A 22995-nucleotide genomic window follows, 5' to 3' on the forward strand; every position below is an offset into this window, starting at 1 on the left:
TATAAGGCAACCTCAGTTCATCGTCGCTACTCCAAGCACACGCTCTCTCTCTCTCTCTCTTTCTCTCTCTCTCTGCTTCTTTCTCTCCAACTCTCTCGCGATGATCCATCGAGGTTGGTTCACCCTCTGAACGCTCGATCCTCTCGCGATCTCGCCGCTTCCGGTCTCGCTTAATCACCATACGTGCTCGTGTCGCGAATTACAATAAATATTTTACAGCGTCGTCTCGTTTCTTCATCGCGCCCACGCAATTTCCTCGCGCCAGGAGGGATTAAAAGCGGCAGGAGCTTGAGAGAGAGACTCTACATCGTTTATGGCACTCGTTTAAAAATGGCTCGGCTCTCAAGCAGCTTTGTCCACGATTCTCCGCTTCTCCTAGAAGCTTCGACGCGCGGTACACCACGCGAATCCACCTCGCGATTATTCCAGACGAAGGATCGATAGATCGACACCGGGCGTCGCGAACCATTCCTCCTGGGACTGTTGCTCGATCGCGAGAGGACAGGGACCGATATATGACTAATCGACTTCGTTGACACGCGTAACCTTGCTAGTGGAATGATATACTAGAGACTAATAGGGGAAGATCGGGGTTGAGTTCGGGGGGGGAGGCTCGTCCTGGATCGCAGGGGACCCTCTTTCGCGCGTTCGATCATTCTAAAATGTTCACATTCCGTGTTATAAATTATCGCGAAAATATCGTTGAAATTCGTGAACGAATTTACCTCGTAACGATGACGAAACCCTCTTCGTGGCTTTTTATCACACAGTTGCTTCTCGTAACGCATCGAAAGAATGCTCGTCGGGTAAATTTAAAAAGTTACTTGCTTAAATTAAACGCGCGCGTTGCGAAAGCGGACCCCCGAAACGAGATTGGACGAGATTGGTTCTCGTCTTCGTGGTTCTCGACTCACGAAACGCTGGAAAAAAGTGTCTAAAAAACGAAGACTCCTTATCAGTCGCGAAGTTCCGACTCCTTTATAATCACGTGTATAAGCCTCTAAATTTATATTGATCGTACTATAAACCGAACTGAAGTGTAACCATCTTCGATATTGTCGATAAAAAGATGAAAGGGTAATTCTTGGCGACTGAGTGTTCGTTTCTCGTGTACTTCGACGCGCTCCTTTAAGGCACTAACTTCCTACGATCGTGTTCACATCGTTGCTGTGTGTCTCTTTTCCTCGTATCGTTCGTATTAAAAGAATTTGTGTAAATAATCGGTTATCGTTGCTAAGGCACGGTCCTACAAGTTCGGGGGAAACTCTAAAGGCACCCTAGCGCGTCACCCAACGCTCGCACGCACACGCATCGTCGCAGTGAGATTATGCATGCTCTAACAGCTACGTGGTCAATCGTACTCCTCGAAAAAATACCTTTTTCAATGTCCTGTTTAGGTTCGTCGTGTTACTCGTCGATCGTCTCTTTTGCACAGTGGAGGACACGCCAACGATACGATAGATAGACAGATAGACGGTCGAAGATTTACAGAGAAATTATTCAAATCCTCGCAGAACGTCTCTATAGCCGTTTGGATACATTTCGTAGACGCACGTTGTGAATTAAAAGTAGATTCTTCGGATATCGAAGCGAATTTGCAATAAAAATTGATCGTTTATTTTCTAAATTTCTTCGCTAGTATCTTACAAAGTGGAAACTTGCTTTTCAGTCGCTATAGTCGAGTTCTTATAATATCACGATGTATGGAAACGAACGTTTAACGATATCGTATTGTTGCTGAATATCCCCCTGGAAACAAGAACGCGAGAATTCCTAGCTTTATCGATACACACCACATATAAAACGCACACCTGCCGACCTTTCGTTTCGAGCTTTCGTATTTTAGAGTATACCTTGCGCACATACTTTTCTTTTAATTCTTCATGACGATCTGTACATTCACAATATACATGCTCTTTAGTTTTCGACAAAATATTCGCTGGTTTACCTCCCAGCGAGAAACGGTTGCCTGAAAGCGAACGAATCACCAAATCATTCTCGATATCTGTTCGCCCTGTCTCGTCTTGGCTGGCAGTCTTTTTATTAACTCTCAGTTTTCTTGAAGTTTTTTTCGTTTTTTTCTTTTTTTTTTTTTCCGTTTTGTTTTATCAATACTGTTTGTAATACGATTAATGAGAAGCGCGTACCCTCCTGTTCGCGGCACGTGTCCCGAGAAAGCGTATAATCTTTAGTACGATTCGTTACCATGCGTTATTTCGTCGGTGAGTTCCTTTCATCGTAGAAAAAAGAAAAGAAAAAAGGGGGGGCGGGGGGAGGGGGAACTAGCGAAATAACAGCAGCGTGTTCGCGTTAAAAAAGAAGAAGGAAAACTGTGGACGATCATAAAGAAATCATTACACCATTGATGAGTGACCGTTTGTGTTGCGTCTTTGTTTCAACGATTGCCGCGAATTGTTTGATAATTCTTCGGCAATGATCCGATGTCCGCGATCATCGATGGTGCGATGGACTAGACACAGTGCTTTTGTCTTTTTAACTCGCCTTTGTTTGCCGGTGATCTCATTCACATACGGAAACAGTAGTCGAACTTTGTAATCTTGGACTCGAGTTTCAGTAGATTCCATAGATCTCGTAGCAGGTTTGATTTTTCTCTCTCGTGTCAGTTCTTTACATATATTAACTATCTATATTCTAGGAGCTAAGTCGTCGCGACGACTACTTTGCACCACGCGGAGGGTACACGAATGATACTAGAAAAAAAAAAGGAAAAAAAAAAGAAAAACGAAATGTACAAGGTCTTTTTCTATTAAATATTATAGTTTGTCTTTTATCCTCGCGATCTAAAGCTATACGATAGACTCGTCATCCGTGTTATTGTCTACGGTTCTATGCCAGGTTCTTCCTTCGTTCCTCGTTAGATCTCTTCCATTACCGAATCGCTCGGTGTTTCAAAACTCATCCAGCACCGGAGGATTCGAGAAGGATCGTGAAATGTTCCAAGATCGTCCGTCGATCGGTTAATAAATACCTCTCTCTCTCTCTTTCTCTCTCTCTCTCTCTCTCTCTCTTCCTCACTTTCTTTCTTTCTCTCTCTCACACACACACTCTCTCTCTCCCTCTCTCTCTCTCTCTCTCTCTCTCTCTCGTAAGTACGAAGTCATCGAGTTGACTGAACAGTTCCATTCGATGCATCGACCGATATATCCGTGCTGTTTCGATCCTGAACGAGAAGACACACGCCGCAAATGCTATCGATACCTCCTGGTCGATAGAACGGCTGAAGATTAATGACTAGGCCGCGGTCGGGGTCTGCTCCTAATCATCCAGCCTCGTCGAACAAACGCACACGCATCGTGTATCGGGCATGGACAATCGCGAGCAAATTCTGCAGGGAATGTCTACAGGGAGCATGAAATTGTCTTTTTTTCCTTCCTCAGTCCTCTTGTAATCAGATTTCATCAGCGGGATCCGAATTCGTCGACTGGATCCAGCCCCCCCGCTGCTTCCTTACTCGCCCACTCTTCGGCTTTGGGCCTGGACTCTTCAAGGAATGTCTACGGGGACCAGAGAATTGTCTTTCTTGAGTCACCGACAAGTGGCAAATCCCATGGACATCGTTATGTGTCCATGTGTCGATACTTGTGAGCGGACATCTGCGCTAGACCCAAAACAGCGTACTGACACTGAAGACAGTGATAGTGAGTCTGTTTGCCGGAATGCTGGCACTGAACACCTCCGCAAGGTTGACTGGGCGTGAACTTTTGAAAGCCCGCTGCCGCGATACTGTCCAATTTCGCGTGTTGCCGCCTGTGAGCCACCACCTTGTTGGTATCCGTGCAAACGAAATCGCATTTCAGACAGTGAAAGTGCGAGGCTTTGTTCTGCATCGAGCCCAACGACGACGTGTACGCGCACTGAGCTCTGCCGCAGGGAACATTGGCTCTGTACTGCTGGAAATCACCACCCATAAGGGTGTCCAGCCGCTCGTGTCTCGCCGTGTGCTGAACGAAACGCGTCTTGTCGCAGAACGAGTAGCCGCAGTCTTGACGCATGCAGTGAAAATGCGTCTGGTGTTCTCTGTAGCCGCAGTGAGAATACCTACAGTCTTCGTTGAATCTGAACCTGAAACGGCGAGGGAAAATCAGAATGATACCGTAACATGTCGATCACGAGTACGGGAAGGCAAGCTTCGAGTGTAGAACAAACATGGCACAAACCTGACGTATCCATCCGGCACCGGTTCATCCTTCAGCATCCGCATGGAGTGGTGAAGCCTCTGTTTCTTCGCCTCGGGAGAATTACTGTCCGGCGGAGTTAGCGACCTTTTATTCAAATTGAGGTTCGCCGCCAGCGAGGCTAAGGGGTTCTCGTCCCTGGCCGGAGGTAGAAAATTCGTCGGAGGTAGACCAGTCGAGAACATCAGCCCTGGTCCACCTGTGTACATGCCACCGTGTTGCAGGAAAGGTGGTAGGGCTTGATTCATCAGAGCTATTTGCTGATTCATAGCGGCCATTACGGCCGGGCTAGGGAAATGAAATCCGTGGCTAAGATCGAGCTCGAAGCTAGTTGGAACCAGAGACTGTTGAACACTGGGTGGCATACTCGGCTGGGACAACTGGCCGTTCTCGTTGTTATCCATCACCGAATTATTCCCTTCGTCCCTCGAGACCTCGCTGGGCTCCCTCTTCACGTTCGGAACGTTCTGAACACCCACGTCCGCGCCGCATCTCGTCGGTTCGATCTTCACCTCCTTCACTTGGGTTTGCTGACTCATCTGGCCCAGAGTCTGCTGCATCTGACGTTGCATCTGATTCTGGAAATTCTGAATATTCTGAGCCATTTGAGCGTTCTGCGCCATGAAGTCGTGCTTCTGCGACAACTGCGCGAAGTAGTCGTGCTGCAGCTGATTCGGCGCTTGACTAGCCAAATCGTGCTGCTGTTGACTGAGAATGGCACCTGTCGAGTGTTTCGCTATATGGGCCACCAGTCGGTCCAGTTCGGAGAACGCTTGATTGCACGCGTTGCAGTGGTAATGATTTTTACGTTTCAATTTGCAGAAGGGCCTGCTGCAGCTCTGTTCCGGTCCGTAGAGGGTGTGCGGCGAGGCCGAGCTGGTGGACGGAAGAACCGGAGACTCTGCAATGGAAAGGTTCGGGCTAAGTACGGGTAACGAACGGGTAACAAGCGAGAAAGGCGAACGGCGACGACTATTTTTACTGATACTAAGAGAAACACAATTCAAGGCAAGAAAATTGGTCGTCGAAAGAGACACGAACCTTGGTGCACGGAAGTTCGCATGGATAGCACGACGCCCGGAAGTGCGGGTTCACTCGGCGGTCCACTGACCGGATAATAGGTGCCTGCCGCCCTCACCACTAGCAACAATCAACCAAACAACCAACACTTCAAATATACCTCCCACTATGATTACAACCACCTTGTACAATAGATACATCAAACGCAACGAGAAAAAAAAAAAAAAAAAAAAAAAAAAAAAAAAAAAAAAAAAAAAAAAAAAAAAAAAAAAAAAAAAAAAAAAAAAAAAAAAAAAAAAAAAAAAAAAAAAAAAAAAAAAAAAAAAAAAAAAAAAAAAAAAAAAAAAAATGAAAATTATACAGGGAAAAATATAGTTTAATCCTTTCGACGGAAAGCCGAATAAATTGACGATGATATCGAAAGGATTAAGGAGTGCTGACGTGTGTCGTAATATACACTGAGGTGCGTGTACGTGCAATAGACATGCATTGACTGGATAATTGTCTCGATAAACATCTCAAGTAACTACCAAACAAAACTCATCTATAAAACAATACTATACAGGTGCACTGGTTCGTGTCCATGTTGAAAATTAGACTTACCGGTGGTCTTGTTAACATCCGGGGGGCTCGGGATCTCCGATTCCTTCTCGTCCATCATCGATCTGTTCTCGATGTCGGCCCCGGTCAAACTATCCTCGGGTTTCTCGATCAGCTCGGCCGGATTCTTTACTTGAATCCTGGGCTTGGTTTCCTGAACGACCGGCTGCATTTGCGTCTGACACTCTTGGTTCGACGAGGATTCCAATCGATCCTCGCCGTGACTACCGTGCTGCTTTTCGTGCATCGCCATGGTCGAGTATCTGACGAACGAGTAGCCGCAGTTCGGTCTGGTACAGTGGAAATGCCGATTAACTCGATTACTGTGACAACCGACCAGTCGACAATCTACCATCTTATCGAAGAAGGCAAAGCCGGGCGGTATGTCGACGTTATCGTGAAAGTCTTTGCTATGCATGAGTAGCTGGTCGGGTCTATCGGTGGAGAAGTGACACCTCAGCTGCGAACAATGATGGTGTCTGGTGGATCTGAGAACGCAAGCCGGATCTGGACATCCGTCAGGATTATAGGTCGAGAACCCTTCGGGTTCACCGAGGCTGTTCGAAGGCGATACGCTTCCTTCTCGATCCTCCGTCATGGGATTAGGCGTCAGACTAGGTGTCTGGGGTTTCGGTAGCTTGAAGCTGGTGAAGATGGCTTGCGGAGAATCGTGAGTATGCGTGGCGGGATCGCCGCCGGACCAGATCTCGATCACTCTGTTCTTCGGAGGCCTGCCTCTCTTCCGCCTGAACATCGCGTCGATGTTGGTCAGGTGGGTCAACGTGACGTCGGAGGAGAGCGCGTGAGAAGAGCAGGAGAGGTTCAACTGTCGACTGTACTCGTGGATCTTGTAATGCTGGAGTCGACGGAAGGGTTTGTCGGTGGAAAGGATCACCTCGCGACAGTTCTCCCAGTTGCAGTGATAATGCTTCTCCTTGTCGGCGTAGGGACAACTGTCGTCGCAGCCGCCCTCCTCGAAGAACGCATCCGTGATGCGTTCCTGGGTCTCGTGTTCCCTCAGATGTTCCCTAACCTCGCGGGGATCCTTCAGGGCTGCCCCGCAACGATCTAATCCGCAATGATGATGTTCCCTACCTAGATGACAGGGACAGTCGGAGGTGGCGGGTACCAGATAGGCGAGTTCCGTGGCGGTGAGCTGTTGGCTCTGCTGTTGTTGCTGTTGATGCTGCTGGTCGACGGTGACCGTGGAACTTCCACTGGCAGCGACCGTGGTGGTAGGCGCGGTGAGATCCATGGCTAGGTCGCTTCCGCTCTGAAAGGAATCATCCAGAGAATAATAGGACGGCGAGCCTCTGTCCTCGTTGGAGCTTTCGCCGTTAAGGCTGAGGGAAAGGCTTTGCGTGCTGAGATCGTCCGGTGGCCAGGATCCAGGCGGTCGAATCCCACCAACGGCGTTAATCTGCTTGTACTTTCTGTAAGCCAATTCGGTTTCGTGACGCTCGTGCTTTCGTTTATGGGAAAACAGTTGACCCGCGGAATGAAGAACGTAGCTACAGTGGGGCCGTATGCAGTGGATGTGATTGCAGACGCGTGAAAAACGGCACTGCTCGAAGGTACAGGCCTCGGACTTCATGAATTTCTTGAACCCATCTCGGGATAATTGCTCGTCTTTGATGTGATACGATTTGTGCTTGTCTGTAAGAAGAAAATTACGAAAGGCACGTATTAGCTGATATTATGCGAGCATCTCGGTAACTAAATCGTTAGTTTCTGAGTTAAAGATATCGGCAAGCAAACAGTGATCGCTAATTTTGCTACGGCAAATGTATGTAACGAGTAATCTAGGGAAGAGAGGACTATAGTTTCTAAGGCAGAACTGCGAGTAGTTCTTTACCCATGTCAGCCTTGTTCTTGAAGGTGAACCGGCAACCTGGTCGCCGACAATGGAAGTGCGTGGTCCGCTGGCCAACGAAGGGACAGTGATCGGTAGCACAGCTCTCGGTAGCTCGATATCGCTGGAAACCTTCCTGTATGATCGCCGAGTCCTTGCGATGGTAGTTGGCGTGCATCTGCACGTCCGACGTCGATATGTAAACCTTATCGCAATTTTCGTGGATACAGTGGTAGTGAGTCTGTTTTCTATTGTGGGGGCAGGCACGACCCGGATGCCTCTCCGAGCAATCATCCGTCGGGGAGTACCTCATGAAACCGTGCTGCAAAGATTCGTCCCTCTTTTTGTGCCACTTGAAATGCCTGATCATTTCTTCCTTTTTCACAAAGACCCTACCACTGCAGTCCAGACAGTGAAAATGCTCTCGGCACCCGAGCTCTTTACAATACGAGCTACCGCATTCCTGCCCCGACGTGTAATCAAGGTGTCCGCAACCGGAGACATGCTTTGTCTCAATAATGCTGAAATCAGAAACCAAAGAGAAGAGGTGAGGATTACTCTTGGGGATTTAGGGGATGACGATCAATGGTATCGAATGTACCGAACTTTTTCTTTTACACCGAATTTTAGATTCTCCTGGTAAAATAACTCCTAAGCTTTTCGATAGTCGATACCAGTATCCTCTGCTGTTAACAAAGATTCGACGTTGGTAAAGAAGCGTCCTGCAATCCATCAAAGAGCTTCGCTGCGCTCTCACTGGCTTTACCAACCACGATATCAGCCGTTGCCTGCTAATGGCACTCGGCGATAAGTGTACACCAGAAATCATGGCGGATATGCAGATCAAAGGAAGAACTTTCGCAGAGGAACTGCCTTTCGAGCCACTCGCAAATCTCGTTGGCAACTTTCACGATTTCGCAGTCTACGGTCCTGCTGGTCGATCGGTACACGCTCGAGTACGATATTCGACAGGGGTGCGCTCTGCTGGCCGCCTCTGGTCAGTCGACACACACATGGGGCGGCGGCGGCGGCGGCGGCGGCGACGGTGGTGGTGGTGGTGGTGGTGGTCGAGAATGGCTACCCCTTTGGAGCGGAAAACCCCGTGTGCGTCCTACTTTCTCGACCCTCGAACTGGTCCCCGCAAACACCATCGATACGGGGGTGCGAACTCGTTTCGTGCAAGTCGCGTCGAGGACGGACGCGACTCGATTCGGGCGCGGATCACTTGGCTGAGGGTGCTGAGGCATGGGGTTACTCGTGCACGGAAGTGCATCCTATACACTTGTCGATTCCCTCGATCGCAAACTCGTTTCTTATCCTCTTTGAATCTCCAGTTTCAGCCCAAGTCGGATTTCGTTAAAGACTCTTTGATGGCTATTTTATGGCGATCGTTCTGCATTTATATTGCTCCCTTTTATATATACGTATTTTTTTACTTTTTATTCTATTTTTAGTTTTACAAGTAACACTGGCTATAGTCGATTCCAATTTTCGGATTACCGGTAGCACGGTAAGGTTTACTACTGTCCCGGAGCTAATCGCGTTGGAAACGGCGTAAAAGCGATCTATGCCGAGATCTCTGTCCCTTATCTACGACGCTAGCGACTTATTCGATAATCTTTAGCAACGTCCTCTGCTTCCATTACAGTGCCGCCATTACGACGTTCCGGGGCGTTCATCGTGTTCATGCGGCTTAAGTGACAATAACACGCTCTGCCCAAGAATTTCGCGAATAGCCGCGAAATATATAACCAGCGGGAGAATATATGGCGGAGACCCCACCTCCGGCAGCCGGAAACCACGTTCCACGTTCGGCGTGCCCTACCAAAGGCTCGGTTGATTCCAAGAAATTCCTACTTGTCGACTGTGCACGTTTGAATGCGTTCAGAAACGAGTTTAAAAATTGTCGAATATTTCTCTTAGGGGTTCCCCCTTTCGTGCGGCCCTGGTGGGGATAGGTACCAGCGAAGTTTTATGCGCACGTGTGTACGCGAAAGAGAAGAAGGGTTCCCCGTGTGGCAGGGAAACGAAAGAAAAAGGAACAACGAGAAAAGAGACGAAATGGTAAAGGTTGCGAGGGAGAGGCAAGGCATTATGCTTCGGTATTATGTTCCCTCCGCTATACGAGAGGCTTCTGGATCTATCCAATCTTTCCCTTCTTTTTCTTATTCTTTCCCTGTTTCTCCATTTTCGTTTCTTTTTTCTCCTCTCTTTTCTTTTTAATCGACGAATCGTATCGAGAAGACACGGCGGGGAATGGCGAAATTGGAGCGCGAAGAAATGGCAAGGGGATTTACGCGCGAATCGAGCATGGAAAATAATGGTTCCGTAACGGTGTTCGGTCAAAGACAGCACGTGCTCGAATTACGAAATTTACATTTCGCTCTGGATGCTTAAATTAATTATCCAGTTTAGCTGAACCGGGAACGCTCGTGCATATTGTTGCGTAACATTCGGTTATGACTGTTAATCTATCCTCCGGTACAGTAATTATGTAACGCAGCTGCGTGTTTTGTGTAGCTCGTTAGAGCACCTTCCGAGTAGCCGCGCCGTCGTCGAGGAAACTCCTATTCGCGCGAATTTACAGCCAGCATCGCGATGTAACCCGTCGCGTGTGAGAAAGAGGCATACTCGTGGAGGGTCAAGGCCCCTGGTATCGAGCGAGTATTAATTAAGAATAAACAGCATCGGTAGTAGTATCGCGAGTGACCGAGAGCGAGAGAGGGCAGGGGAGAGAGAGAGAGAGAAAGAGAGAGAGAGAAGGGGGAGGGGTCTATGATTCTTCTTTCGTATCCGGGAATGTCAGACATTTTGTTGACGCCTAATTATGCGAGCCGCGTCGCAGGAAGCGTGCCAAAACGGCCGCGGTGCTAGGCGTCGAACGGAACCTGGCCTTGGATCTTGTTAAAAGATACAATGATGTATATTCCACGTAAATTTAATCGTCTTCCTCGCGTCCCACGTCGAGGATTAACTCTTGCACGCTCGTTACCCGAAAATTTCCACGTCCGCGAAGAAAATGGTTACCGACACTCTCCATTAAAAGAGACGATTCTATTTTTTCCTTTTAATTCCTCGAAAGGGGATTAAAAAAGAGTGGCACAGAGCGTGAAAAGTGGCGGGGATGCTGCCACCCAGAAAGTGAGTCAGAAAGGCCGACACTGGTCGACTGTGAAATGAAGAATACGAGAAACGTGACGGGACTTAAGGGACAAATCTTAAAAAATATGAGAAATCCACGGGACGACACGCAACGCGGGATCCCCCTTTTCCTACCCCTTTGCACGAATATCCAGCGGCTTTCAGAGGCTGAACCCTTTTATTCGTAGTTCTTGAAACTCGCACAGGCTGGAGGGGAGAGGTCGATCCGGCTGCGGATGAAAAACCCCGGGCCCCGTGGCCGGGGAGTTTAAAATTTTCAAAAAGCCCGATCCTGAAAAGGAGAGGCCCCCGTATTTCAGCGCGCCGGTTCTCTCCTCCTTTTTTATCATTTAATCCGCGCGAGGCCTTAGCTGAATAACCCTTTATACGAGTCCCGGTGATCTGGTCCTCGTGCACCGAAAATCCTCCGGCGCGCACGATCTTCACGCAAAGCGTTCCGTTGCCTCGCAGCGAGCGCGCGTTGCGTGCCCCGTTCGTGCGAATAATTCGTCCAACGTTCGATTACAAAATCGCCGTACGACTCGAAATTAATCACTTTAACGATAACAATTATTCGGCCGTGGCGCGCATTCGTAATTCCAAGGACCGATTGAAAGGGCTAAAGGGCGGGCCCCGAGGGATTAACGTAACCTACAAAATCGCGTGTTTGGATAATGCGTCAAGTGCCCGCTGCGTCGCAGTCCGTTCTGCGTGGCAGCCGCGAAGGGTCCATTGAACCTTTTCCTTCCTTTTTCTCTCTCGAGAGGGCCTAAATACCGACAAAAAAAAATCCCAACGGGCAACCCCACCCCTCCGCCAGCCTCTTTACCCCTTTTTCGACGGCCCTCGTCACAACATTGTTTCCGGAAAAACGGCTCCGTTAAAGGAGTAACCGGCCAGATGCGATTTAATGAGCCAGAATAGAGACGTTGCGTCGATTTCACGGGGCTGTGGGGCGAAGTGGCGCGAAGCGTGATTGGTGGGAATATTTTGACGTCGCGCGCAAATATTTTCGAATCTCCGAGCGAGGATTACGTCTCCGACGGGGATTTCACGAACGGGGACAGGCATCGTTTCACCTTTTCTCTTCGAAATCCGTTCGCGATCGACGAGAAGAACCCCTCTATACTAATCAGCCTTACTCTTCCGAGTAAAAAACGTCGAAAGAGTGGGAGGGATAATTTCGCGGAAAGAAAGAAGAAGGGGACGAAGGATAGCGCGAAAGTTGCGGGAAAATTCCTCGAAGGCGGCGAAACAATGCGTTCAGCGAAAAGTTGGCCAGAAAAGGGCGCAACTAAAATGGCGCAGCGGCTGTATACGGCGGAATCATCAATCCGGTCGCAACCATGAAAATCGTGGCGCCAAGAGGGTCACGCAAAGCGAGCAGATGAAACGGGAAAGTCGCGGTCGAAGGTGGAACACCGGACTGAGAGGGAGAATCGAGAGAGAGGAAGAAACGAGCGGACACTAAACTATTCTAAGATCCCCTGCGAGAGAGTGTCGCGGACTTATTGTCTCTCAGCGAGCACGGCGGCGTTATTTCTGTCAAAATTACGTTATGGTCGCCATTCTCCTGTCCCGTTTCTCTCGGTGCTACCCGTTTAGCACCTTCTTTCATGCTATAGCCCGTTCCTTCTTCATCGTCGTCTTCTTCTTCGTCCTCTTCTTCCTCTTCTTCTTCTTCTTCTTCTTCTTCTTCTTCCTCTTCTTCTTCTTCGGCTTTCCAATCTTCTTCGTTGGTGGAAACGTTGGCGACGAGAATAAACGGCGGTTACACGATGCCATTATAATTAACGCGATTCCTTCTTTAGGGAAGAGCCAGAACGCAGTTTCCAGAGGACCAGCAAGATTCTTGAACACGCTCCCTTTCCAACCGGGAATTTACGAGCTTCCCTCCGTGTTCTGCCGATAGAATTATTCCCGCCTTTGTCTACTCGTTCCTCCTAATTATTACTAGCACGCTGCGCCGCGAGATTTATAGACGGTATTTATAGATCTGGGCGTTCTGATATCCGTGGATTCGCCAATCCACGTCCACGTAAATCGTGCGAGTTCGACGCGGTTGATCCTCGGATCCCGCGCAAACGCACACGCGTACACGTACACGTACACGTGTATATAGACGTATATATATATATATATATATTGCACAAAGGTAATCTAAACCTGATCGATCGTCGAAATTGCTCGTTCGATCGATCGGTTAGCTCGTGATACTGAACGGTGGTGCGTAATTTCCGAGAAACGGAACGCTAGCGATTCATCGATCGAGCACGATGGAATTTCGCGAGGTGCTAGGATCCGCGAAACCAGTTGCCGATGCACCGAAAACGAGATTATTCATCAGCCACGATTATTAAGCGACTCGTGGAGGCTTTCGTGAGGCGCAGCGTGCGTGAACGAACGCGCGCGCGTACAAACGGTCGTTAAAGCAATCGAGCCACGTGCTACGCGGCTCTCTCTTTTTTCTCTCCCTCTCTCTCTCTCTCTCTTTCTCTCTCTCTTTCTCCTTTCCTCCCTCCGCATGGCCGTTTCTAAAGGCACATTCATTAATGTCGCGTATAGCTGGTATCGTTTTACCCCTCCGGCGAGGCGCGGAATTTTTTCCCTCCTTCTCTCCATCGGGTTTTTTCATTTTAATCTAGCCTGCCCTCGGACGTATGGATTTTTCGGGCCACTGTTACGGACATACTACTTAGTGTCAACCGGCCACCCCTCTTCCGTGCTCCTTTCTGCCGACGCACCCCCTTCTTTTCACGGCGTCGTGGTTCCAGCAGCTCCCCCTTTCTCTCTCTAAATATATATATATATATATATATTTGCAAATGCGCGCGTGTGTGCGTGTGTATATCGCTCTTTTTCTCGCTCTACAGTTACTTATGGCGGCCACGTTAAATTTAACGAGGGGAAACCTCTCCGTGGAATATCGGAGAACAATGATTTCCGAAATTATTGACCGAGCCGACCGCCGGTCCGCTCCAGGCCTAACCGGTTTTTTTTAAAGCGCACGCGCAACTGCGATATGGAAATTTCTCCTTAACGCCGCGATTCGAGTGCACCGAGCTGTGCGTGAATTACGAAACCTCGAGGACCAAGGGTTTTCGCGTTTGATTAATCGAGGCTCGTTCTCGTAACTCGGGTGAAGAATTAAAAGGAGAAACGGTAGGCTCGGGTTCGCGCGTAGAAGGAAGAGCCACACGCCTATCGAACTACGCGTACCTATTAGCGGAATATTCGAAGGGGTCGCGTGACGCGCCCCTGGCGTTTAAAAATCCTGCCAAAGGATAAAGATTTTTAGTTTCAAAGGAAAGGCCACCCTTTCGCCGGTGTTTCCAGCGTTGCGAGGGTAAATTGAGTTCGAGCGAAAACACGCGTACTACTTATCGCCGCGACCCCCGAATTCACCCCCGTTACTACGCCGCCACCCCAATCCCCGGCTCTTACGTGGGACGCGCGTAAACTTTTCACGAGGGGCGAAGCGCGCGCGCGTAATATCGGCTGCTCGCGTGTGAGCGTGTCCTCCTACCCCCGCACGCACACACTCGCGCGCCCCCTCCCCCACCTTTGCCCCCGAAAATAAACAGAATCGAACCCTTTCTACAAATTCAAATAGCCAGAAGAGGGAGCGCGCGCGCCTGCCTCCTCGCGCACCCCTTTTGTTCGACTTTCGAAAACTCAGCCGTGCCCGGGCGAGGAGCCGACGTAAAAAGAAGGATAAAGACGAGGAAGGAAAATAGCCACGGATCGACGATCCGCTGTCAAAACACGAAATTCGATGCCCGACGATCGGGGAATGCACCCCGATTTTTTTCGTCCGACGAATTTTCCAACCCCGAGGATCCGAACGGTCCCCGAAAGGGGTGACACGAAAATGGATCGGTAATAAAATAGTAGTCGCGGTGAAATATCGAAAACGATCGATTGCTCTGTGTTTACGGAAACACGATATCGTTGAACCGAGTCAATTTTCCAGGGGTGTCGACGCGGATGATTAATCAGCCCGAGAGGACAATTAGGACGGAAAGACGTCGAGGATTAACGCGCTTACGTCTCTCTCTCTCTCTCTCTCTCACACACTCTCCTCTTCTCTTTTTGTTTCTTTACATCGCCGTTTTAATATCCTCGAGAGTGTTCGTTTTCCAAGAAGACGCCGTCCCACCACCCCTGCGCGTCTCTGATTAAATCGCGCAATCTCGGCGGCGACACGCGAAACGGGGAAGTCGGGGGCAACATCCGAGTTGTTAGGATCGCCGGACTAATAGAATTACTTAAGATAATTGGGAGAATTAGCTAAAGCAGCGGACCAACGAGTTCCATCTCGCATAAGCAAGCATCGCGACGGAATTGCAAAATAATCTCGGGGCAACGTCGTCCGTTGTGAAAGAATTCACTCTCGGGCCCCTATGAAAATAACTCGGTTCGTTCGATTATATTGCTGCTGGCTCGAACGAAGATTCATGACAAATTATTAGAGCGTGTGCTCCAAAGTTCCACAAAGTCCCATAACGCGCGTTGATTTACGAGATCGCGTGTCCGATAACTTTCGAATATTCCCCGAGAGCGAGTGGCTGTTAGCCTTAACAAGGCAGTTCGACGAGTGCGTAACGAGCGAGGACTATTATTAAGTGCACCGCCACGCTCTATCGATGCCCGGTGGCGTTTCTGTCTCCGTTCCAGCCACGACAGACTGCATCTACCCCTCGTCCGATCACCTTCTTCCGGAAAAACCACGTATTTTTAACCCCTCCTAGACTTCTCTCTCGACCAACGCAGGACTCGACCGTGCAAACCCGACGATTCTACCCCTTTCGAACAACGCGAAAACATTTCGAAACTTCGAACCTAACCCCATCGATGGATCATCGAGAAACGAAACGAAACGAAATTTCGAAAGGAAGGAATCGAGAACAGAAAGAGTCCCCGAGAGCAAAGTGCAACTATGACGTTCGAATAGCGGAGATACGGAGAACGCGCGTGTATCCATGTGAATAAGGGATGGAGACGCGGAAGGGGCGGTGGAGTGTTCTCGAGGGTGAACAGCGGTAAGAGAGAATTTTCAGTCCACGCGATCGTCCAACCAATTCTCGAATGCAAACGAGGAGAGTTATACTCGAGGACCTTTTTAGGGAAAATTGGTAATTCTTTCTCGTCTCTCGAGCGTGGATTTTTATTAAGGATCCGCGACGGAATTATCCGTATATTATACGTCAAGTATGGCGTGAAGGAATTGATCCGACGACGGCCAATGCGTGGGAAAGCGAAATTGAAATTGGGGCTCTCGTTGACCTCTTCATTGCTCGCCTCGGTCTTCTTTTTCTCCCGTTTTAACTCGATCTTCTCGAGTCTTTTATTCTCAATAACGACGCGACTCTGTACGCCATCGCGACGACTCTATCGCGTTTGTCGAACATTTCCATTCCCGGGGAAATATTCCACTGGTCGGTTTTCGGGACTCGAGCTTCTTTCCCTTCGAGTCGATAACCCGAGGAGTCGCGAGGCCGATAGGGTGCGGAGGATTGGAAGAAGCAGGCGCGTTTCTCTCTTCTTCCCCTTTTTTCCAACGATGCAAATGCTACCCCGCTAGAGTTGCCGTCCGTTCGGTTCGTCGATCGGCTATTTTTCAACCAGCCATTGGCAGCGCGGACGATTTCGAAAGACCGAGGGTCGCCGGGGTAATTAAATTTAGAATATTTTTTAAATTTCTCCGATTCCACTCGCATGATTTGGCACGTGGTCGCTCTCTTGTCTCCGCCTCGTATAGAGAAGAAGAAGAAAGAAGCAGCGGAACCGGCGGGGTGGGGAAAAAGCGCGAGGGAAAACGGAGGATCGATTCTTCGCGAAGCTCTTGCAAAACCGGCGTGCCGACAGTAGCGTAACCATCGATTTTGCGAACGGAATTTTCCCTTAAACGAAGCACCTGAGCGGCTTGAGCAATAGCAAACACATCTAGCTAATAAAAGAATCGTCTTACACGAGCTCGCGAGTGACTCACCTACACGAGACACACCTACACGATTTATACTATTTTCAAGCGTTACCTTCCGACGTCCTCTGGCCAATTTCTCGAATCGAAACGAATCGAATCGAATCGAAACGAAACAAAGCGAAGCGAGACGAGACGAGACGAATCGACTTTTCCGCGGGAATCAAAATTTCCGCGAGAAGAACGCCGCGTTCGTCACCGTTCGAGCGGCGGTTCTTTCCCGTGCCCCCTGCGAGACCCCTCTGTCACGGCCCTGACCCTCCGGAGTTCTCCGGCCGTTTTAGTTTGGCCTAGGGCTAAAACAATCGGCGGTTCGTGGTCTTGGTCTCGGTCCTCTTGCTCGGTCGTTTCCACCGTCGGTGCGACGTTCTTCCTTTTTCTCGCTTTTCGCCAAGCGCGAAATAACAGAGAAGCGGGAGAGACGGGGCGGCCAACGGGAGAGCGCGAGCGAGCACAGAGAGAGAGAGAGAGAGAAAGAGAGAAGGAGAGAGCAGCGGAGGGCCAGCTTCAACAGCTAACTCGAATTACTAAAGCGCCGAAGAGGAACGGCTTTAAGCGACTTATGGCGAACCGGGAGGACGACGCGGGATAAAGCCGGGGAAGAAAGCTCGATTTATTAACGACACGACGCCACGCTCTCTCGCTCTCTGTGATTTTCTCGACCGCCGAGGAAATTGATTTACGGGGTTACTTCCCCGAATCAACGTCCCACGGACCGGAAATTCGGACAAGTTATGGACACGCGGTATTCGCGCGCGAGCACTCGCGCCTGCTCGCGGTGGTCCCTCCGCTTCTTTGATCGAACGGGCATTTCGCGAAGGAAAACACGCTCGTTACGGATACTAATAACTCGATGAATTATTAATCCCAGTATCGCTGCGATCCGTATCTTTTAATTAGACACGCAGCCTGCTACTTCTTGCGCGAATCCTCGCGATAAACGCGCTCCAATCGATTCAAACGGGGTCCGGCGGGAGGCGCGAAGAAAAATCCCGTGGAGGGGAAAAATTTGCCACGTCGCGAAATTCGCGAAATCGCTTCTCGAAATCGTTTCTCGGTAGTTGACCTGTCATCGCGTGCTTAAAACCAACGAAACGGCCCATTACGGGGCTCGAATGAACGGACAAAGCCTATGGAGCCGAGAAAAACGCTTTTTCTCAGCCCGAGGCTCGCCCTCGCGATCCACGCCACCCCTTTTCCGCTCCTTTCGCGATTATATTCTCGAAATAGTCAAACCACCGGATGCCGGCCGACAGCGCGCTCGCGGATATTCCGTATATTTCTGGCGACCCTTTTTCCGACGAAAACGAAGAAAACGAAAGTCCAGTCCCGATCGCGGCCCCCTTTGCACGCGATTTTTCTCCTCCTCGAAGAAGATAGGGATCGCAAGGCGCGAGTCATCGAATCGGTGGGAAAAGAGGAAATCTCGGGGGGCACGATGAAAGGGAGGAGAATTCCGCGAGCAATACGCGGGAGATTCGTTCGAGGAAGCATCGAGGATGGACCGGGTGATTCGATCGACACACCGTGCAATTTTCTTCCTTCGATTCCAGTTTCGAGCTCGTCCGAGCCGATGAAATCGTCGGCGGTAAATGTCTTCATACGAGCACGCGATTCATCTCCGAGATTTCTCGCGTGAACGCGCGGGATGCAACCGTTTCCGGCAAATCGGTGAATCGGTGACGAGCAAACAGGCTAGATCGAACGATAATTCGAACCGGGGGACTTTTTAACGCGGATGACGAGGAAGAGGAGGGAGGCGCAGGCTTTTCTGGTAAAAATTGCACGATGAAATGCCCGGAACCCGTAGTAGGTGTACCCCGAGAGACTCGGCCGTTTTATGCGGTTTAACGTGTGCAAAACTGTTCGAAGGGTTTCGGATTAAGCGCTTTCCGCGTGGCTGGACGAGCATGGCGTCTGAATTACTTCGTGAAAATCGATAATACACTCCTCTCCGTAATACCGTCGGCGTACGCGGCAGCTGTTAAAGTGTGTGACAAATCGCCCCTCCGAACCCAATCCACCCATATCGTTTCGAAACTTCCACGGTGCATCTGACCTCCGGCATTTTCCTATTCCCCTTAAAATGGAATTCCAACCTCGTTTCCTGTATTTTCCGAGGGAAAAAGAAGAGTAGGGGGAGGAGGAGAAAGAAGAGAGAAGGGTGAAACGAAAAAGGCAACCGAGACGCAGCACGGTGGAGAGATTTCGCGGTTACACGGTGGAAAGGTAGTTCTTAATTACCAGGAGGACCATTAAGTCGTACAGTTATATCATTTCTGGATCTTGGAAATGGGCCTTCGGGCAGGATCCCACGCGTTACGAAACCGCCTGCATAACAATCGACCCCGAGCTCGTAGGATCGTTGGAGTTCCAACGAAAACGCTGGGGGATTCGCGAGCAGGGTCGAGAAGAGAGGAAGAGAGGAGAGAAAGAGAGAGAAGGAGAGAGATCGTTTTGCTCGAAACCGGAATATTTCTTCTCCCTTTCCGGTGATTCTGGAATCCGAGACGGACGCTGGCCGCGAGTTCTTTTTCTCCTGTCCGGCGTTCCCTTTTTCCTGACGGGATTCGACGGGTCTTACGGGCCTGGCCGCGGGGAAAAAAGGGCCCCGGCTAATTAATAGAGCCGGATTGAGGAGCCAACCGGAGGATCGACGACGCTCAGGCCCGTACGAAAAATAAAATGCGCCCCCTCCGAGTAAATTAACAGAGTGGAGAGCGAGCTGCCGCGAGCTAATTAATAGAGCAGCCAAACGGGAGAGGAGGGAGAGACAGAGAGGAGGGACACCGAGAGGACCTCGCTGTCTCTCCTTTCGACCCTTTGCCTCCGTCTCTCTCGTTTTCGCCCTTTTTTGCACGAGCAACCATCCCGAGGATCGCGGTCCTTCGACGATGGTCTTGTTTCCCTGGCCACGTTCGAGCCCGCTGGCTCGCCTTTTATGAATCGATTCGATTTATATTCCCGCGCGTATAAATATTTAAGTATGTAATTAAACGGCTGCTCTCGGCCGCGGCCGTAGAAAACGCGTGGCAAAACGAGAAACGCGAGCGTAATGATACGTCTGTCGATCGATTGCGAATGGAAATCTCGCGCCGATTCCTAGGCCCCGAGAGAAGCACTCGTGAATAATTTTCATCCGAGTCACCCCGTGCTCTCCCGTCTTCCCTAACGCGAATTCGATGTTTCCCGCTGATACACGCCGCTATTATATACCGATCAATGACGCAACAATCGGCCAACGAATGATCCACGCCACGGGATCGTTCGTTCCTTTCCCCGGGCCGATTTTTCGCCCGGGCGAGAGACGATCGCGTCGTTTCATCCGTGGAAGAAAATCTCCGAGACGAGGAGAAGAGAGCGGAATAGAGTGGACGAGGGGGGAGAGAGAGAGAGAGAGCGCAAAGACAAAGAAGAAACGACGTTTGTCTCATTTCGTTATTTTTTCCCTCCGTTCTTCTCCGTTCGCTATAATTAACGCGAGACCGGGCCAGAGAGGCGGCAGGGGGTTGCGAGAGGGTAACAGGGGCTAGAATATCTGGCAATAAAAGTGGCGAGTTCGAAAAGGGAATTGCGAAACCGAGTGCGAATGCCGCAATGCTTGTTGGCCACGAGATTGGCCCCGATCGTCTTCGTATCGGGAAACAAACGATTGGCAATCGCATGCCGTCCTCGAAACTCAGGAATCCATCGTTGCCCGATCAAACGATTACTCGCCCCCTTCACGCCGCTTCTAACCCCCTTCTTAGAACAGGCGTATTTCGGCGTGTACGGCACACGTCCCCCTTGTGCCCGCTCGCGCCTTGCTTCGCTTCGGTTTTGCCCGTCCTCGTTTTTTCCTGGCCGACGTTTCGCGATTTTTCGACCGCCAAGAATACACGGCTTTATCCCCGCGGCGCCGATTAACTAATCGATCCTTCTAATTTCGAGCTGTCGCGAACCTTGAAACCGGCCTCTCGATCCCGCTCTCTTTTTTAGCCTGCTCGATTGGAAACACGTTATACGATTTTTAAATACGACACCCGAGGCTAGAGACACGCGCTGCCGTACCACCTTTCGTCCTCTTCTCGGTCCCCGCGAATCGGTTCGCGCGAGTTAACCCCGATACGCTCGCAACCCCCGCGCACGCTGGTCCGGTGGGGCTTCGCGGTCGTGAGACGACAACGACGACGACGACGACGACGACGACAACGACCACGCAAAGGGAGAAACTCGCGGTCCGGAATCTTCGACCCGGTCCCTTTTTACTCGGAAGCCAAAGAGGGGGTGGGTGGAGCGCCACCAGTGCGGCAGTTTGCGGAAAAATGTGTTTCTTCTGACGGTATGCCGATAGCATCGATGGACCGGAGGAGCTAGTATAGGGGACCGAAAGCTCGGGCGCCGCGCGCTGAAAGAACGGAACGAGGAGGATCCTCGCGGTGTTGCAGGACGGCGAGGGGGCTGGCGGGGCAGGGGAGGGGGCGGGTACGAGGGAGGATGGAGAAGAGCGAAAAATTAGGGACGGCATTCCGTCTGTGTACCGATGCATTTCGGTGACCGTTGAACGGTCCTGGACGTTCCTTTTAATGCGATCGCGATTCCGCGAGCGGTAAGAAATTAATAAAAAGTTGAGGAACGATAAATTAGACCGGCGACGAGACGGCGCGAGAAGCGGCCTCGGGGAGAGGGAACACGGACGCCGCGGAAAGAATACCGGGACCCTGGAGATGCGAGAGGGTGGGATGGGGGCCCAGCCGGATCGACCGTTTCACGGGCCCCGGGGGCCAGTCGGGGCGATAATAAATTTCGAATATAAATAATAAAATTTCCAATCCGGCCGGCTTTCGAGCGAGTTTTTTTTACGGTGGCCCCGGCCGTGCTTCTAACTCGACCGCATTGTTTCGGTTCCGCGGCGAAATTCGCTCTTCTACCTCTTTCCTCTCCCTTTGCTACCCTCCTCCATCCTCTGCCGTATCGTCGGTTTTTACGTGGCCGAGGTAGGACAGTATTCGATGATTTTCGCGATAGTTTCATTAGGAGCGATTCGTCTTTTACGACGAGGACGAGGACGAGGACGAGGACGAGGACGATGAGGCGCGTAGTTGAAATTAAATTATACGTGAATTATAAATTAATACCGCCGGGCTGTCCACATTTTCCGATACTAAGTGCATTTAAATTTACGATCCTCGCTGGCGAGATCAAAGGGGTCTTTAATTATTTTTTATCGCGCCGCATCCAGCCGGGGGCAGCAAGTCGGAGAGATCTCGAACGCGGTCCTCCTCAAACAATCGCAGGAATTTCAATCAGTCCCAGACGGTTCACGAGTGTTAGCGAAATTAGAAACACAATCGGTCGAGGGCCGAGGCAAAAGGGAGAAGAAAAAAGGGTTGGAAAAAGAAAAAAAAAGGTAAAAAGAGGAACGACGCCCATGTCGTAAGAGTTTAATGTTTATGCATGGGCTGCGAAACGAGCCGAGCCGAAGAATAATGCATCTGTAACCAATTATGCGGAGAGAGGGCCGGCGCGCGAGAGAGCGAGGCGAGAAGGAAAGCAGCGACAAGGAATCGACGGTATCTACCTGTCAAATATTTATTTAGCCGTTAATTCGCGGAATTTCAACTCCCTTTTCTCGCAATGTCCGCCGCCCGTGCAAATCCCTCGAAGAAGTTTTTAATCAACCGTGAAATTCGCTCACCGCCCTCTCTTCGCTGACAACTTTCCAAGCGTCTCGTCGTCCCGACTTGCTCGCGCGTACTCGCGAGAAGTTGGGCCCGCTATCCGTGCGAGAGCTGTCCCCCTGGAACCGCGTCTATAAATAAAATTCCACGTCGAAGACACTACTAGCCACGCGTTACCCCCGAGATTCGAGAGCAGGGTTTACTCGTTCGAGAACTACATTCCCCGGTGGTGGTGGGACCTACTGCTGTAATTCCTCAAAAATGCAGCCCCTCGAATAAAACCACGCTGAAACCGGGCGCGGGAGGTAGAGGGAGAAGGAGAGAGATTCGGAGTGGTCCCCTAAATCCGTTTTCACGGCAACCGCATAAGTCAGGAACGATTTTTCTCAAAGACCGGCTGCTGCTCTCTTGGCGACCACGTTATGACATATATATGGTTCTTAAAGGGGGCCCGCTGGTGGGGGTGGAGGAAGAACGTAGTGGAACCTCGGCAGGAGTGGCGCGACGGCGCGCGGGGGGGGGGGGGGGGGGGGGGGGGGGGGG

The 22995-nt window shown here is 50.4% G+C and overlaps 1 protein-coding gene across 3 annotated transcripts in view; it reads right to left on the reverse strand.

Annotated features, from left to right (window-relative positions):
• Positions 1 to 3054: 3054 nt before the first annotated feature.
• The window catches only part of LOC108550661 (zinc finger protein castor homolog 1), a 49505-nt gene continuing 29564 nt past the window's right edge, over positions 3055 to 22995 (reverse strand). Inside the window, exons 1-6 of one of the 3 annotated variants that reach the window (XM_017904447.1) lie at positions 8065 to 8082; positions 7672 to 7990; positions 5820 to 7472; positions 5238 to 5336; positions 4179 to 5097; positions 3055 to 4083 (exon numbers count right to left, since the gene is read on the reverse strand). In XM_017904447.1, the coding sequence (XP_017759936.1) occupies positions 3579 to 4083; positions 4179 to 5097; positions 5238 to 5336; positions 5820 to 7472; positions 7672 to 7981 (3486 nt within the window). In that variant the 5' untranslated portion in view covers positions 7982 to 7990; positions 8065 to 8082 and the 3' untranslated portion in view covers positions 3055 to 3578. Of the gene's footprint in view, positions 4084 to 4178; positions 5098 to 5237; positions 5337 to 5819; positions 7473 to 7671; positions 7991 to 8064; positions 8083 to 22995 lie in introns of those variants that run through there. The other 2 variants (XM_017904446.1, XM_017904445.1) reach the window with 2 other exon arrangements.

Source organism: Eufriesea mexicana, unplaced genomic scaffold, assembly GCF_001483705.2.
Source record: "Eufriesea mexicana isolate 0111107269 unplaced genomic scaffold, ASM148370v2 scaffold2888, whole genome shotgun sequence".
Classification (NCBI taxonomy): Eukaryota; Metazoa; Arthropoda; class Insecta; order Hymenoptera; family Apidae; genus Eufriesea; species Eufriesea mexicana.